The sequence below is a fragment of the Pyxicephalus adspersus genome, chromosome 7, assembly GCF_032062135.1.
Source record: "Pyxicephalus adspersus chromosome 7, UCB_Pads_2.0, whole genome shotgun sequence".
Lineage (NCBI taxonomy): Eukaryota > Metazoa > Chordata > Amphibia > Anura > Pyxicephalidae > Pyxicephalus > Pyxicephalus adspersus.
This window is the reverse complement of record NC_092864.1, coordinates 11,269,539-11,286,887: the sequence shown is the minus strand read 5'-3', so window position 1 is coordinate 11,286,887 and position 17,349 is coordinate 11,269,539. Positions and strand designations below refer to the sequence as shown.

The 17,349-nt window shown below is 41.1% G+C and overlaps 1 protein-coding gene across 3 annotated transcripts in view; it reads right to left on the bottom strand.

Moving 5' to 3' along the window:
* Nucleotides 1-1,097: 1,097 nt before the first annotated feature.
* Nucleotides 1,098-17,349, bottom strand: part of EPN2 (epsin 2) — a 42,515-nt gene continuing 26,263 nt past the window's right edge. The window contains exons 3-9 of one of the 3 annotated variants that reach the window (XM_072417463.1): nucleotides 14,730-14,842; nucleotides 14,352-14,444; nucleotides 13,546-13,747; nucleotides 11,088-11,258; nucleotides 10,866-10,961; nucleotides 8,202-8,414; nucleotides 1,098-2,285 (exon numbers count right to left, since the gene is read on the bottom strand). In XM_072417463.1, the coding sequence (XP_072273564.1) occupies nucleotides 1,993-2,285; nucleotides 8,202-8,414; nucleotides 10,866-10,961; nucleotides 11,088-11,258; nucleotides 13,546-13,747; nucleotides 14,352-14,444; nucleotides 14,730-14,842 (1,181 nt within the window). In that variant the 3' untranslated portion in view covers nucleotides 1,098-1,992. Of the gene's footprint in view, nucleotides 2,286-8,201; nucleotides 8,418-10,865; nucleotides 10,962-11,087; nucleotides 11,259-13,545; nucleotides 13,748-14,351; nucleotides 14,445-14,729; nucleotides 14,843-17,349 lie in introns of all 3 variants that reach the window. The other 2 variants (XM_072417462.1, XM_072417461.1) reach the window with 2 other exon arrangements.

Here is a 17,349-nt window from a genome sequence, read left to right as displayed (position 1 = left end):
GGGGGTCTTCTATATATCCTGGAACAAATTGTTAAGTGATTCATAAAGATTTTGTTCTCATTGGATAGGGAGCCGGTGGGTGGATCGTGCAGTAAAAAAGTGAAACCAGGATCAGAGCACTGCACAGACAAAGCTCTTCTAACCCAAGTTTAGAAACTCTGTCACCAACCTCTGAGCAGGTTAGCAAACAAAACTTCTTGAGGAATCAATTACCTAGCACTACTCACAATATTTTTGCTGGCCCAGCTTATCCATCCTAGTTCAGCAAACAATCTTTACCATTTGCTAACCCGTTTGCTGCGAAGAGCTGATTTTCGATTGTAAATAGCAGGTAGTGTTCCCATTGGCTGGTAGTTGTTAAGGACAGAACCTCCATTAACAAACAGCAGCCAATAGCAACTCTTCCCGCTGTGTACACTAGCAACTGGCTGGAAGACAGAAGTGTACCCACTGGTTGGTTGGTGGATGCTAGGCCAGTACTGCCCTGTACCAATACTATTCACAAACATGCAGGTAGGTTAATTAGCTTCCCCCCAAAGTTGACCTTAGACTGTGGTAATGACATATGACTATGGTAGGGACATTAGATTGTGAGCTCCTTTGAGGGGCAGCTAGTGATATGAATATGGACTTTGTACAGCGCTGCGTAATATGTTGGCACTTCACAAAGTGTTTGACAAGGTAAACAACTGTGCTGTTTGGAGATGTGCAAATAGGTTTACCAACTTGTTGAGCAGGGGGACACCTACAAGTTGATGCTAATTGGGGTATCACCCCTGCTCCCTACATAACCTTTGATAAAGATGCCCATATAGGAAAAAAGGGAATTACTATAGAATGCCACTTGACAGCTCTGAGTCCGTTGGGGCTGCTGGCATCACAACCAAGATGGCAGCACCCAACAACACTTCTGGGAATTTTCAATGTCCACACAAAGGGGGCATTTACAGGTAAATAGATTGCTTTTAAATACAATAAATGCAGATAGAACCTAATGAAAAGATGGTTACTGAAACGAGTGGCCCAGCATCAGGGTCTTCTTTAATGTACACAACCCAAAGTATTAATTTTTCACAACAGCAAAAACTGAAAGGAACTGATAAAAATATAGGTTTTATTTTACGTAAAGAATAGCTTTATAGACACAATTTTGTTTTATCTGATGGTAAGGAAAATCCAAAGTTATTTAAAACATGTCAACTGCCCAGATTACATTACAGTGGCACAACCAGGAGCAGCCGTACGGTCAGTCTATTGATTCACTATTGAGTCGTGACATCACAGAGACACAAGGCAGTGAACTGATAGGCTGCAATCCTACTGATGACAACTGCCTTTGCACAACGACTGACAACAGGTTGAAGTGACCGTCACTTTAAGCTCTCGTACGTTAGTGTGATGTTGTCACTTTTTGTTACATAAGAACTCAAACCCATCAACGTGAAGACATGATATATCTAAAATGGTAAAACAACACCATCGTTTTTATTTTTTCTTCTTGTAGGCACACAATGCATTCGTATCTCAATTCTGTTCAACCACACGTTCCCTTATACAACGTGTTGGCTTGAAATACACCCGACAGACCCAGTGTTAGTATCTCCTCACAGGCACAACTTTTGCAAATCCACAAGTTTGATGCTGTTTTGTTTTCTTTTATTACACAACATAAAAATCTTGGTGTGACACAGTTATACCATCCTGGGGAAAGCGTGAGCAACGGAGACAGGGTGACCAAGAGATGTTGAACCACGAGCAATAGTGTGATGAATTTTGACCTAAGAAAAGACAGGACAAAGCCTTGCTTTGGTAAGTGTCTCATGTTGATTGGTTGTAAAACAACGCTACGGATGTGTCCTTAGTAGCATGGAGTCAACTCAGACCTATTCACCCTTCAGGACGGACCTGGCGGAAGTTAGGGATACAAAGAGCTTTGACTCCAGTCTGTAGTGTTATTTTGTACTTAGCCGCGTCCGCGGGTCCCCTCGGCTTTCATAGTAAAAATGGGTTGGTGGCATTCATGGCTTGGGCGTTCGAGGGAAGGATGGCAGTGTTGTGATGCGGCAAGGTGGCTGCCATGTTTATGTTCATGCCTGTTGGAGGTACCACGGGCACTGCTGATATGCCCATTAATGGGGGTGGCACGGAGGTCTCATTAGCCATGTTGTTGAAGGATGGTGCCACTCCCATCATGGGGCTGGAACGCAGCTGGTTTAGGGTCAGTGCTTGAGGCTGGTTAACCTGAAAGGGATTGATAGCAGGAGCGGCTGCTGGAGCAGTTTGTCCTAGGAAGAAAAGAGAAAAAAATCATTAGCCCGAGTTAAAAGAAAATTATTATAATTAATATTATTATTATTATTATTATTATTATTAATAAACAGTATTTATATAGCACCAACTTATCATGCAGCGCTGTACATTAAAAAGGGGTTGCAAATGAAAGACAGATACAGTGACACAGGAGGAGGGCGGGACCCTGCCCCAACGAGTTTAAAGCAAACCACCAATATACATATTTGAGAGGTGTTGTAGTAAGAAAAGGAATATTATTAGTGCCACATTCAGTACTGAGGTATACACAGCTCTGCCACAGAGCGTACCCCTGTATTGCAAGTCACCTGATTTTTACATACACCTCAAGCAAACGTGAAAGCGGAATTACTTCTAAGTTTCCATGATTGGGTAGGTCATATGATCAGTAGGTAGTGATATGCCTGCTGCAATAATCTTACCTATCTGCCTGTTTGCTCTGGCCTCCCAGGATACCTGGCGATCCCGGCTTCCCCTGCGTTTGCTGGGAATGAATGAACTTAGTTTTATCATCCCGGCCTGGCCACTCAAGATGGCCTAAGAGGAGAAAGGAGATGGCAGTGCCCTGCAAGGGACCAGGGACAGGTGGGAATTGCAGGGTTCGATGTTAAGTTTGCAATTCTGTCTATTGCACAGCTGGCAGTTCTGAAACTGCCCCCTTCCTGTGTAATTACAAAAATTATCATACCCTCTTAATCACAGGGAGATATCACCCCCAAATAATTCTTAGCAAGAAGCATTGAAGAATTATCTATACACAGAACCCATATATAGGATTGGACAGCTTCACCCAAATCATTTTTACTATAGCTAGGAGGTAAACCTATGACCATGCATGTGCAGTCAGCACTGGGAGGTTCTGTCATCAGCAGCATAAAGAAAATCTTTACCTATAAAGCAAAGCTTTTGTTTTTTCGGCTGTCTCATTTGGGAGATAGCCGCTCATTTCCTGCCTTAGAGACACAACAGGAAGTTTTTCTTTAATAAAGTATACGATTACCATTCAGTGGTCCCTGGAAAAAGTCACATTGAAAGACCTCCCCTACCTCTTATTTTGGTGACAACTGTTACAGTAATGACTGCCTATCACATTCTGATCCTTAACAATGAGCCAGAATAAATTGAGAGGATACAGCAGTAAAAGTGTGGTAGAGGTCTTAATAGGTCACCCTGTATCCAAAGCTGGAAAAAACAAATTTGGCTGAAGTGAGCTCCAGGGGCACCCCGCTGTTTCCTCCTCCATAGAAAACAGCAGCAGGTAGGGGCAGCTTTACAGATGCTAGTTTTACAATCTAGTATCTGTACTTATGGCTGCCTAAACCTCAGCCTCATCCACTCAGACCTAAAAACGATTCTAAAACAAGGACGATTTGGATTGAAGACTTGGGATTTAGGTTCGACACACACAGGAAGATTTGTTTCCCCAAAAGATTTGTTTGAAGCAACAGTCTCTACATTCTAGGAAGATAAAAGCTGATAAAACTATAATACAAACATGTATGATTCTTTTAAATATTGAAAGTAAATGGCAATCTAAAAAATATCTGCTACATTGAAAAGCAAAAATAGCCAGCAAATACCCTTCACCATAAAATCAAAGGAGTCATTGCAATCCCATTGCAATATAGAAGTTTGGACAAAGTGGCGGGTGTTCATACAGTTTTAATGGCGTCAAAATAAGTTGGGTGATCCAGAAATGTATGTGAGCTTTGTGGCAGGATCAGGGACTGATCATTAGTTAATAAACAGTAGAAGGAGGCACTGGGCAGTGCTGAGAAGTTCCTACGGCTCTGTCTGTATTGTAAGAGGCCTTATTATACCATTCCGAGTAGAAGAGGCGGGGGCGGGCTACAAGGTATTTCAGGAATCCCCAAAGTAAACAGGTCATTTCCGATTTTCAGGCAGACAGGAAAAACACAGGAAAGAAACTTTCTCTGGAATTAAGAGGCCCTGGCCTGGTGCCACAGACAATTAGAAAGTCTTTGTGAAATGAGAGAAGGGAAGCCTATGTATGTAAATCCTGCAGGAGGGTTTGGTGGTGGGAAAGATGATGAGATTTAGGACATCCCAGAGCTGGGATTCACATAGGAACTGTTTATTGGTCAGAAAGAATTGTAAAAGTTAAAACGTACCTAAACTCAGAAATTCCACTTTACATAAAAGGGTAGACAACACATTTATGTAAGGTAAAAATCGTGTTTTGTTTTTTTTAAACTGCAAACAAGGTGCAGCACTACCCTGTAATTCTCAATCGCCTGGGCGATCGAGAATGAATGGGAGTGCAAAGCCTCCCAGGATACCTACGTCATGCATCCCGGGAGGCGCAGAAGGAGCTTTTTTGGAAAGGGTTTAAGAGCTTCCCTTATCCCCTCCTCTATATCACACTGTGTTTGGGCTAATCAATACTCAAGCTGTGCATCCAAAAAGGAAGGAAAACATTTTCTGTGTGCCCCATACTAAGGGCTATAATGGATGAATAGCAGAGAGTGTGACAGATAAATTTCAGTGAGCGAGTGAAGGATGTCCTGTCATTTTCCCCAATTGGAAAGAACTTGGCTATATCTAAAAAGTCTGCAATTACTCTAAATTCATGTACAAACCTCTATCCCTACCCACCACACACCCTGTGCTCCCTCTATTCTCTAAACCCATAAGTACCCACCCTTTGTAACACAAGTATGATTGCAACTTTCACCTACTGTGTGCCAAATATTCAGTGGGATTGATAGCTAAAGATTTTAACCAGCCTGTTTTTGGAAACAGCACTCAAATAACTCTAATAAAGGTAAAAACAGTCACAGTAGTAGCCAAAATATGCCGGGCATTTTTACTCATAGCGTGCCTATCAACCAATGTGGCCATATTCACCAGATGATCAAGCCAGGTCCATTGGCTTGGTGCTGTAAAGGGAGTGATGAATTGGGCAGGTCAGAATACCTTTTTCAATAGATTACCATAAGTGTCAAAGGCTGTGTAGACCATGCAGTCTATACAGTCTCAACACTTTAAAAGCTGGGATGACAAGGTGAATCTCGGCTGCACTAAAGAAGTAGGAAATTTTTTCTGTACGATTCCTATTGTTCTGTTTTTTTTGTACTTATACTGATGTACCCAATGTTAACTTTATTCAGATGTTTGTAATGTTGTTTATATTTTACATACTATACACTATTTACAAATCATATATAATATACAAGTTTTATTGCATATACCTTTTTCAGTAAAAACAAATTCAACCATAAAGTAGTAGGAAAGAACAGTGGTGAAGGAGAAGGAATGTGAGGTAGACATTGTCTGTGGTTTTTCCATTGACAAAGGTTCCATTGTATTTTGAAAGGATCTCAGTCTGCTTTACTCCTATGTGTCTAATTACTTTAGCTACAACAATGCAAGAATAAGATGTTTGGCATGCCTTGTTATAATAAGGCATCAGAACATCACAGGGCTGAATAGTATGGGATGTGGATATCCAAGCACAGGAGTAGGGCTTACAACTATACTCCAAGCACAAAAATGATCATATAATTATATTCTTTAAATATGACATCCAATATTTGTGCACCAATTACCTTAATAAACACAGATATAACTTAAAGCGTACCTAAACTCAGAATTTTTACGTTTCATAAAAAGCTAGACAATGCTTTTATGCAAGGTAAAAATTCTTTTGCAACACCCTTTTAAAAAAAAAAAAAGTTGGCAGCACTGCCCCCTAAATCTCGATTACCTAGGCAGTGGAGAATGAATGGGAGCGCAGAGCCTCCCGAGATACCTATGGCAGGCATCCCGGGAAGCTCTTGGGCACTCCTTCTGGACCAGATGACGTAGGATGAAGAAACAGAGAAGAAGATGGCGGCACCCAGGGCGCCGGCTACGGGACGGATGCCGGGCCAACGCAAGACACCATCAGAGGGATCAGACTGCCCTGCGGGATTGAAGGTAAGTAGATTTTTTTTTGCAGTTTTGAGTTTAGTTCCTCTTTCACTTATCAACAATAGAACAGTAGATGGGACCTGGATGGTTCTGCCACTACTGGGTGTTTGAGGAACAGGGAAGGTAGCAAAGACCAATTACTCTGCACCAAGAAATTCCTACAATGAGCAGATCTGGAAGGTATGCTGTTGGTTCAATGGCTAGTAATCCCTTTTGGATCACTAGGGTCCCAGGTTCAAATCTTGATTAGGACACTATCTGCATGGAGTATGTTTTCCCAATGTTTGTGTGGCTGTCTTTACAGGGGGGATAGGGGCAATTGGTGTTTGACGAGAACTGTTTCTGGACCAGGGCCTTACATATGAGTGTTCATTTTTACATGATGAGCATGTTAACAACCACCCAGAAGCTGCCCAGATACTGTGTGTATAAACTTAGCCAACCAATTTTCCAAAAGTGAGCATGGTTTATATAGGTATGTTTTTTTTTATATTAGTTGATATTGGAGTCTAATTGAAGATGACAGGTAACCCAGCTATATCATTTAAAAGCTAATTGTTGATCTCTATCTGCAAATTTAGGTTAGTCTCTTCTAATCTACAATAAATGTTTATTAACTTTCCACCTGCCATAATTTATTAAGCATTTTGGACATTTAAGGTTCCAGCAGCTGCTGGCAAAAAGGACACTGTACATTCCCAGACCAGCACATCAGCGGGTCAATTGGACATGCTACTTCTACTAAGCAATGTTCACATTCCTATTCTACACTACACTACAGAGCGAGTATGGGCAAAATAAGACAAGGGCAGAGGGTATGTCTAGGATTAGGCCTATACAGTAGAAGGGGTTACATTTAAACTGGAGCTTACTGTAAGGTTTCGGGTGTAACCAGGGCCAGAATGAGTGGCAGGTAGAAGGAGGGAGTAAGGAAATGACCTGCAGGGCAGTTCAAAGAAAAGATGCACACTTAAATCCTTTTGCTTTATAAAATTTTGGACCTTGTCCCAGCATTGCCTGAAACAGGAGGATTGTGTACACTTGGGCAAGTTTGAAGATATGGTAGGAACTAGCAAAGGTTGCTTAAAATCAGGTAAGAGAGTATAGTTATTAGCAGGATTACGGTTTACAGGATATGGTTTAGATAGGACAAGTAAAGTGAGTATTTTTTTAATCTGGGTTAGAACATAAAGTATGGTTTGAATGAGGCTTGAGCAGAAGCTTAGGTTAAATGTGAATATACCAAGAATAGAATATAGCAGAATTTATGAGTAAGAATAGACAAAAAACAGAAAGGATTAGGATAGGGCAGAAGGTATTGTTAAAGTGCACCTAAACTCAGAAATTTCACTTTACATAAAAGGGTAGACAACCCTTTTTTGTAAGGTAAAAATTCTGTTGTTTGTTTTTTTTAAGTGCAACACACTTTTTAAAAAAAAGAAAGGTTGCAGCACCGCCCCCTAATTCTCAATTGCCTAGGCAATCGAGAATGAATGGGAGCGCAAAGCCTCCCAGGATACCTTCGTCACGCATTCCAGGAGGCTCTAGGGTGCTCCTTCGGAGCATGCCTGAGAATCCCGGGCATGCGTAAAAAGAGCCTTTCCGAGCAAAGAGAAAAATGTGCTGATCTCACGCCTGCGCAATGAGAGCGGCAAGTTTTTTTCCATCCTACATCACCCAATCTCACACCTGAGTCGGGTGATGTAGGATGAAAAACCAGGAAGAAGAGGAGAAGATGGCGGTGCCCGGTGCGCCTGCTCAGGAACAGATGCCGGGATGACGCGGGACCTGATGCAAGACACCCCCGCATGGATGGGTCTGCCCTGGGGGATTGACGGTAAGTCTATTTTTTTTTTTTTTTTTTTTTAGGCACTTTTCAGTTTAGTTCCTCTTTAATTTAATTTAGTTGTTTTTTTTTGGGAGTTTTCTTAAAACCTTTTTTAAAAAAAGAGACGTACCTGATGCCAAGAAAGGATTAAATGTAGGGGCAGGCTGTGCAGGCATCGTCACCAGTGTGTCAAGGTTCACTAAGGCTGCGTTGGGTCCCAGGAAGGATTCCGGAGTTTTGCGCGCAATAGCCTGTTTGCCAGTGGCCATGGCTATGGGTTGGGAGTCGAAGAGGTCTGGACTGGTGGTACCACTGCGTAAGGATGGTAATGTAGATATGGAATCTGCTAGAAGGAGGAAGAAAAAAACAGGTCAGCCAGAAAGTAATTCTTGCTAGAAGTTTTCTCAATAGAGCAACTGAAAGAGAATTGTAGCAATTGGTTTTATGTTACCCTGAAATTTTGAAAAGAGGCTCTCAAGATAAAAACCAGCTCACCTGTTTAATAAAATCCTAAAGGGAACAATAAGAAGCTGGTTTACAAGCAAGTCCTTGTTTTTAGAATGTGTTGCTGTTAGCAATTTTGCAGTGACATGGATGTGGTCTGGGACTGCCCTTAGCTAACATATATTTTTAATTGTACAAGTTGTACTCTGGACAAGAAAAGTCTTAAAGATGCTGGACCTCCTCCAACCAGGAAATGAAGAAGGCAGCAGCAAGACCGTTTACTTGCAGACTTTCTGCAGCTCAGTATGATAGGTCTTTTTTTTACCTTTCTACTTCAAGCACAGGATAAATAAAAAGTTCAACCTGGTTTAAACCTGCAGGTCCAGGAATGAGGACAGACTAATAAAAGCACTCCGTGTATGTAAGCAGTACAGCTGCTGTGCATTACAGAAACAAATGTCCCTGCACAGGTTTAAGTAGCAGCCTCTTCCTTTCCATATGTGTGTAGACTACAGGGGTTTGTGCACATGTGTGACCTATAACCCCCACACTCCATCCAAAGTTCCTCTACACCCAATGCCAGTTATTCCAGCAGATGTTCCGCTCTCAGACACCTGGGATACATCATATTTCACCATGGGCTTTTCAGGCAGATAGAAACATAAGGAAGAAAGGAAACCAGAAATACTTGCAGAACCCGGGCTGCCAGTGGAATGTTCCGGATGCAAAACATCTGCGATTCACTTTAGAATAGGCCATGGCTGCTGGAATAATCAACCACAGGCAGTTTGTACAGCTGTGCCTTAACCGCATCGCTAAGGCATGATGGGAGTTGGAGTTCCGCTACAGCAACCAAGAGGTACATGCAGGGGAGGAGGCCTGAACGTGGATATAACTCCCTAAAGGCTAAGAGAAGCCATTTTGTCTCCTTGTGTTACAGCCAACATAAACAAGATTGTGATTTCATTCGTAACCTTGTCTGGACAAGTATGCAGTTCCTAGAAACTTCATCGTTAAGAAAAACAGATTAAGCTATATCAAAAATTAGGATACAGCAAGTCAGCTGTTTCCAATGGACAGGGTCATGGTTCAATCCCCTATAACGGTGCATTTAGCAAACATAGAATTCTTTCCAAGAAATTATTATCACCTGCCTGAAGCTGTCCACACATATTACAATTTTTGGTCTACAATAAACTCTAGCCTTATGTATCAGCAAGTTAGATAGAACTTAACTTATTTTCTGGATGGAGAACATGTAACATCATTATGTTACATGTTCTCCATCCAGAAAATAAGGTAAGTGTCTGACTGTTCCTAGTCCCTTTTTAATCCTTTTTTGACAGCTATCATGAAAGTGTGATTGAGAACCTCTCTATTCTTATATTCTTTATGCAAACCCCTGGCACTTTTACTGGAAAAGTATGTCTGCATGTGAATGTAGAGAAATCTTTTTCCCCTTTCATTTATTAGATTTCTATTCTTGATAGCTGAAGGCTCGGCATCCCATGTAGGCATTATTTGGGGCAGTCTGCATGTAAATGCTGCTTGCCCGGGAATGCCCACTCCTCCAGACTGACGGCATAACGCTTCCTAGCAGTCAGCCAACTGCTTGCATTGGGGCCAAAAGTATAGATTTCACTGCACAATGTGAACTTCTCACAGTGTGATTTAAAGCTGCAGCCAACCAAACCAACCAAAAAAATGTCCATCGTCTTCTCTTTCCTCCCCAGCCTTACTGTCCCTGGTCCACCCCTTTAATTCATGAGATTTCTGTTCATTTAACCATGTGGTAATGGTATTAAGACGCTAGATACAGCAACCTATCCACCCTTCCCACCAGCTATAATCTGCATTGGGAAGACCTGATAATAATGTAATTGAGCCTTAAAATGGGTATATAATAAAAATAAAAAGGGTATATTGGAATGTGGAATTGGATTAAACTTCAATTTTAAGATAATTAGTTCAAAAAGTGTAAGAAAAAGAAAAAATATTTCTAAGCTGTTGAATGGTTTACTTGAATGGTTTACATTTAAATTTTTAAATGATCTAAAAATAGTTTCATATCACCCTGAGTGGATAATTGAATTAAACATTCTCTTGTTATTAAATGAATGGTCTCTACTACTTTAGTAAATCAAACCAAATCTCAATTCACAAACTTTATTTCATTTGTCTATGTTTCTTGTTTTCCTGTTAGCCTGAAGCTGGTGATAATTGAGTTTTAATGAGGTGTTTATTGAGTAGAGCGGGCAAATAAGGGATTTGGGGTGGTAAGTACCCAAGGGAAACCAAATATATTGGATGTGCAGACTGATATAGCAAGGACGTATTGAATATTACATACCTGATACTTTAGAAGTAGACCTCAAGCTGTCAAACTCAGAAAAGTCATCTTTTGCGGTCCCATTTAAATTGCTGAATGGGTCAAAAGATGAACCTCCTGTATAAAAAAAAAAAACGTATTTTAAGAATGAGAATTTGTGGATATGACTAATTATGACAGGTTCTCTTTCTCTAAAGACAGCTGTAATTTAATACTCTGTGCATCTGCTGCTACACCTCTCACCTGTGCTTGTGCTAGATTTAGTTGCTGGTGCGGCTCCCCAGGGGTCTGCTGTAGAATTAGCCGCTCCTGTGGCAGCGGAAGGGGCCCAAGGGTCCTGGCTTTTGGGAAGAGACTGCGTTGAAGAAACTGTGCTTGATCCCCAGGGGTCGGGGGTGGCAGATGTCTTCGTACCTGCGTAAAAACAGATGGCCGCTGTTAGCTCTAAGTGTTAGGAGCAGGCTGTGACATTTCACATGTAAGTGGGGGCATCCCAAGCAGGGAGCCTGCATGGAGCACAGACCTTTCCTGCTAAATACATGTTAATTTCATGTACAAATAAAAGCACCAGGGCTTCAGTTCAACAAAAATTACATTGCTAATCCTTGCCTGCAATATCACTTTCAGTGCCAATAGGAAGCAGTTTTACAGCTGGTTGGGTAGCCGCAAAGTAAAGTGGGCAACACAAAATAGAAAAATAAATTTGATATCTCCAAAGTGCTGCCCTTTGGATGTCTTAATTGTTCTTTGGGTCTCTTTTCCTCCAACAAACACCAACATGAGAAAGTTTTTTTTCTACTGATAACAATGATTGGGGAACTATTTCTCCCACTGACATCAGTGATGGGGCATTACTCGTCAACAACAGAGCAATGTTCTTCCCACTGATACTAATGACGCAGTATTTAGTGTTTTTTCCAATGGGAGTAATATATTACCATTGCTTCCACCGAGATTACTGGTGAGGCAGTAACCTACCTTCCACTAACCACAGGCACTCAGCCTTACCTCTACTGACCACCAAGCCTAGGGATAGTTTACTTCTGCTCACCAAAGTTTCTGGGGTATTATCTTTTTTTTTCTGGCCACAGCCTGGCCCTTCTCTATTCCAGTGGTTGCCAATCAGTGGTCCATGAGAAAAATTTGGTGGTCCACAGAAATATTTGCAATATTTATGTTTTATTAATAACAAAACAGAAATAATATTCTAAAAATTTCCTATATTCTGAATGACAATGTTCGCCTTTACATTGCACTAAATTCACAAACTCTACTAGAGATGGAAAAACAAGGGAGGTGCAGCGTGACGTCAGTTTAGTGTTAAGTCTTATGAGGGAACCATTGCTGAGCCGTACGCTTCACTATTGTTTCCACCATTACAGCAGTCACCCCGCTCCGCCAACACCGATTCTCATCGGTATGTTTTATTTTTGTCTCAGATGCTCTTTTAGGTAAGTATGACCTTAACTGTGTATTTTCTTTAACTGTTATATTTAATGGCATCAAATAGTTTGACTTTGATAACTATCATTAGTAAGATTGGAATGAAATAAACCCATAATGAGTGAGAAAAAGCAAACAAATATTTTACATTTCTTTAATAATACCAAAGATAATTCAACTAATGATAATAGTAACAGTAGTAATATTTCACTTAACCGTGAGCTGATCAATGAATCAGAGTCCTCGTCAGGCACCATTAGGAAGATCATTATTTTTCAAATGTATTTATCTTTTTTTGAAAAAAAATCATATTATTGGTCCGCAGGATTTAAAATTATGAATTATGAACCGAATGGTTGTTGACCCCTGCTCTATTCTACATTACTACAAAATAGCTGTTTATTATTTAGAAGGCTGAGGATCTCTGATTTAGATGGATTGGGTAAGACTGTCGTTTCTACTTTTAATCTAATCTTCCCAATATGGTAAATATACAGTGCCAGTCACATGATTGAATTCCTCAGGACTGGCCAAGTGATTGGTCCCTGATTGGAGGTTCACAGTTCAGATGCAGCCTCTAACTGGCTAACTCTTCCTGATCATGTGACTAATGCCTTTACACCTGATCATGTGCTCAGCACAAGAGAAAATTAAGAGCAGCAGTTCCTCCAGGACAATATTTTTTAACTGGTTTTATTTTCTAATTTTTTTATTGTGCCAGGAGTGACAAGTTGGAATGGTCACCTTAAAAATGGGTCTTCCTTAAACACAGAATATGCAGCAAGGCAAATCTACTTCTAATATTAAGGTCCAGAGCCCAGACTTTTTTGTTACATTTCAAGTTTCCATGATGTGGCTTTTTTAAATTAGAAATTTAGAGAACAATGTGGTCAGACACTTGAATTCCCGTCTTAGGCATAACACTTTCTACAAATTCCAACAAACTCATCTGTGACTTTCCACTAAGGAATGTGTCTGAGCTGCCAGCTAAACGACGTCACACTAAGCTCAATCCAACACTGGACTCCTGTGTAAAGGGAAAGTAAACAAGGCCACAGGTGACTCCGTACAACAAGTCAATAGGAGAAAGCAGAGGTCAGTGGCATTAAAAATCTAAATATATATAGTGTGCAAAATGAAATGGAACTCTGTGCCCCAATATTTACCAAAGTAAACTATTGCAGACTTGTGCTCTCAGTATTTTGGCATATCAAGAACTGCATCACATGACCAAATCCTAACAATACAGTTTACTCACCAAAAGACTGCCAGGGATCTGCTGAGACTGGAGAGGCAGCAGCTGCCCCCCAAGGGTCAGGTTGGCTGTTTGATGTTGGTACCGATACGGCTGCCCAAGGCTCGGATTTCGGAGGGTTCTGGGCCCCAGGAGGCAGTGCGTCAATTAGGTCCAACAAGGACGGCGGCTGCTGCTGCTGTTGCTGCTGATGCTGCTGCTGCTTCTTATAAAAAAAAATAAGTAGATTAGTAAACACTCTGAAAAGAAGAACATATTCTAGCCACGCATGGGCACTCAAATTTAACACTAATAATTTTTATCTGGATTCCATATGTTAAAAAGGCTGGGTCGCTTTTTCAGCTTAAGTGAAACTTTCCCAAAGTTACCTTCTACTTCTGAGTCTGGTAATAAAGTACCCCTCTAATGGTATGGAGATAAGAACAGGGGAGGGGACAAATCAGTTTGGGGGTTCAGTGCAGAAGCGTTGTCAGCTTAGGTTTGGCGCTTAGTGTGATCTTCATGTATATACTGACTTTTTTTTTAATTTGCCTTAGAGAGTTGACGTCCAGATTATTGTAAATGCCTTTCACAAATGGTTCTCCTTACAATGAAGATACTTTCTCTGTTGTATAACAATATTGGCCTCCAAGCTTAAGTAGGTGCCCCCTCCGGCAGTGACCTGTAACTTTGCTACCTTAGTTTATTTGCCTGTATCTAGTTTGCCAGAGGATACATTCTGCTGTATGAATCTTCCTGCACCCTCCCCTCTGTTGCTGTCCTTCAGCAGAATCCAAATAGAACAGTTTTTATGTCAAGAGGACCCTCACCGATTTCTTTTTTGGCCCTTTGATAGTGTCTTTTTTACTCTCTTCCAAGGCCATCTGAAGACGCAAATCATCACCTCGACGAATTCGCTCCTCCTGTGAGAACATAAAGTAAAATTTAAACTTGAGTGCTTTTTTTATCTCACCATTGTGAGGGGTCTTTTTTATTTATGCTAGCATTGTGTTGGGTCTCTTTTTTACTCCACCATTGTGAGGGGTCTTTTTTATTTATCCTACCTTTATATCCCAAGGCATATTAGTCAGAAGGCTTCTACAGGTGATATTTTGCATGTACGAATACCTGACAGAACAAAGGGCAACAACGCTATCCTCTGTCACTTCTCTATGTAGTTTCAACGGGGCCTAGAGGTCATTACTTACCTGCTCCGCCACCTCTCTGCTCATGGCAAGTGCCAACTGCAGCTGTAGCTCTTCCTCTCCACTTGTCTGAGGTCGGGCCTGTTCCAGCTCAGAGGAGACTCGGGGGGAAGTAGCTATGAAAGACAAACAAGTAAATTATTATTATACAGGATTTATATAGCACCAACATATTATGCAACGCTGTACATTATTACCATTTCCTTTTGAACATCCAACCCCTGTTAACATTTTTTCTTTTGGATACAGTAGGGAATAGTTAAAACCTTTTATTGACTTGGGAAGATTTCTCAATTCTTCCTGTCCTGGGAAAGAGGCTTAAAAGGAAAGGAAAAAGTTAACATCTTTCCAGTGGGAACATAGACAGACCCTTGCTGCGGGGCCACTCCACACTGCAAGGGTTAGCTGCAGGTTTGCCTAATGGATGGTTGACATGGTGATATATATATAATATTCTTCACTCCTTTAGGCTGGTTTTGTGTGACCGTTCTCCTAAGGACCTTACCCATTGAGGTTGTCTGACATCAACCTGTGCAGTGCAGGTTCTGCCATGCTTGCATGGGTTCCACCCTTAGCTCGGTCTAATAAAATAATGTTTATGCTGCTTATCCTGCTAGACATTTCACCACACTTCCTGTCCTGGGGGCCAGCACTGTCACTGGAAAAGGAAGTAAAGTGAAATCTCCCCAACAGTTCCACAGAGAACAGGTAAAACTGACAGATTCTATACCTTTCCTTGTGTCAGAAACTTTTAAAACCTTTTAAAACTTTCACAGCAAAGTTGGTAGTATAATGGAAGAATTATTTTTCAATATGGATAATGCAGAAATTAAAGTGATTAATATTTTAGTGAAACAACAATATATTTTAATTTTGGTTCTGCTTGTTGTTGGGTTTAAATCGAGTAGCACAGCAAATGTATCAAGCACTATTTAAAAAAAAAAAATTAGTAACAAAAAATGTGTGGCCACCAATAGGACCTTAGGCACGTTGTCTTGGTGTCACCTTTGGTGTCGGCCCTCTCATTTACCCCCCCATATTCAGAACGTTTTCAGGTCCGGTCACTTTCACCTGCGCAACATCTCCAAATTCCGCCCCTACCTGTCCCGAGACCACCACACTCTTTGTATACACTCTTATCATCTCTCGTCTGGACTACTGTAACCTCCTCCTCTCTGGTATTCCACTAACCCGACTCTCTCCTCTACAATCAGATGATCGTGCAAGGCCTCAACATGGAAAATCTGGGAATTACAGAATGCTTACTCCCCGGCACTGACAATTTTGGAAAAAGCCTTAAAATACCAAAGCGCCCCACAGACAGGAAGCAGGGGCAGGGTTATTGGATATACGGGGTCACTAGGCCTCATTCCCCGAATTCCTATCATAGAAAGCATGCAGAGCTGCAGTGGGCTGCAGAGACTATGTAGAAACCTGCAAAGATATACTGCATACCCCTATCATTATTACTAAACAGTATTTATATAGCACCAACATATTACCCAGCGCTCTACATTAAATAGGGGTTGCAAATGATACAGACAATGACACAGGAAGAGGAGAGGACCCTGCCCCGAAGAGCTTACAATCTAAGAAGTGGTGAAAGTATCACACACTAATGTGTAGACCCTGACATAGGTAAAAATAAGTGTCAGTACCCCTTGATCTCTCTCTCTCGGCTTCAATCACGCCTTTCAGTTTTTTTTAATTAACAAAATTCATTACAACTTTGGCAGCAGGCACAGTTTTTCTATAAAACTATTTTAACTCCTCAACAGCTTCAAGATCAAGTTTTAACAAATACCAGCCAAATACATTTTTAAAATACTTTCAGAAGAATATTTCCTCACTCTAATAATGAGTTATTATTATTGTCATTATTAGTCATTATTTGTGTCTCTGCCCTGGCAGGAATTGAAGGAAAGTCTACCCAAAAAGGACAGTAATATAAACATGACTGCAAAGTTTATGTGATCCTGTTGCTTGTCCCAACAATCCAATATTAGGATCACTAGGAAGGGCGGAGAATATTACTCACCTGTTTCCAAGGCATTATTCCATCACTGGCGGATGGGAGAGGTGTCGCTTCCTTGTTGACGGAAACGCTGCAGAATCTCCCTGGCTGGTGAGAGAGAGGGATTTCTCTCATACAGCCAGTAAGGAAGCAACACCATTAGTATTATTGTTAATATTATTATTAACCAGTATGTATATAGTGCCGACATATTACACAGCACTTCACAAGTCCATAGTCATATCACTAGCTGTCCCTCCAAGGGGCTCACAATCCAATATCACTACCAAAGTCATATGTCCTTAATACAGATCAATTTTGGGGGGAAGCCAAATAATACAAATGCATGTTTTTTGAAATGTGGGGGGGGGGACACCGGAGTACCCGGAGGAAACCCACACAAACACGAGAGAACATGAAAACTTCATGCAGATAATGTCCTGGCCAGGATCCAAACCTGGGACCTAGCGCTGCTAACCTCTGAGCCATCGTGCTCCCCCAACACTATGGATACAGATGAGTATGAAAAAATGCCAGTGCATTGGTAGCCCATTTCATCCAGAATCATTTTGCATTGTTCTTGTTTGAATATTTCATCAAAGCAATTAT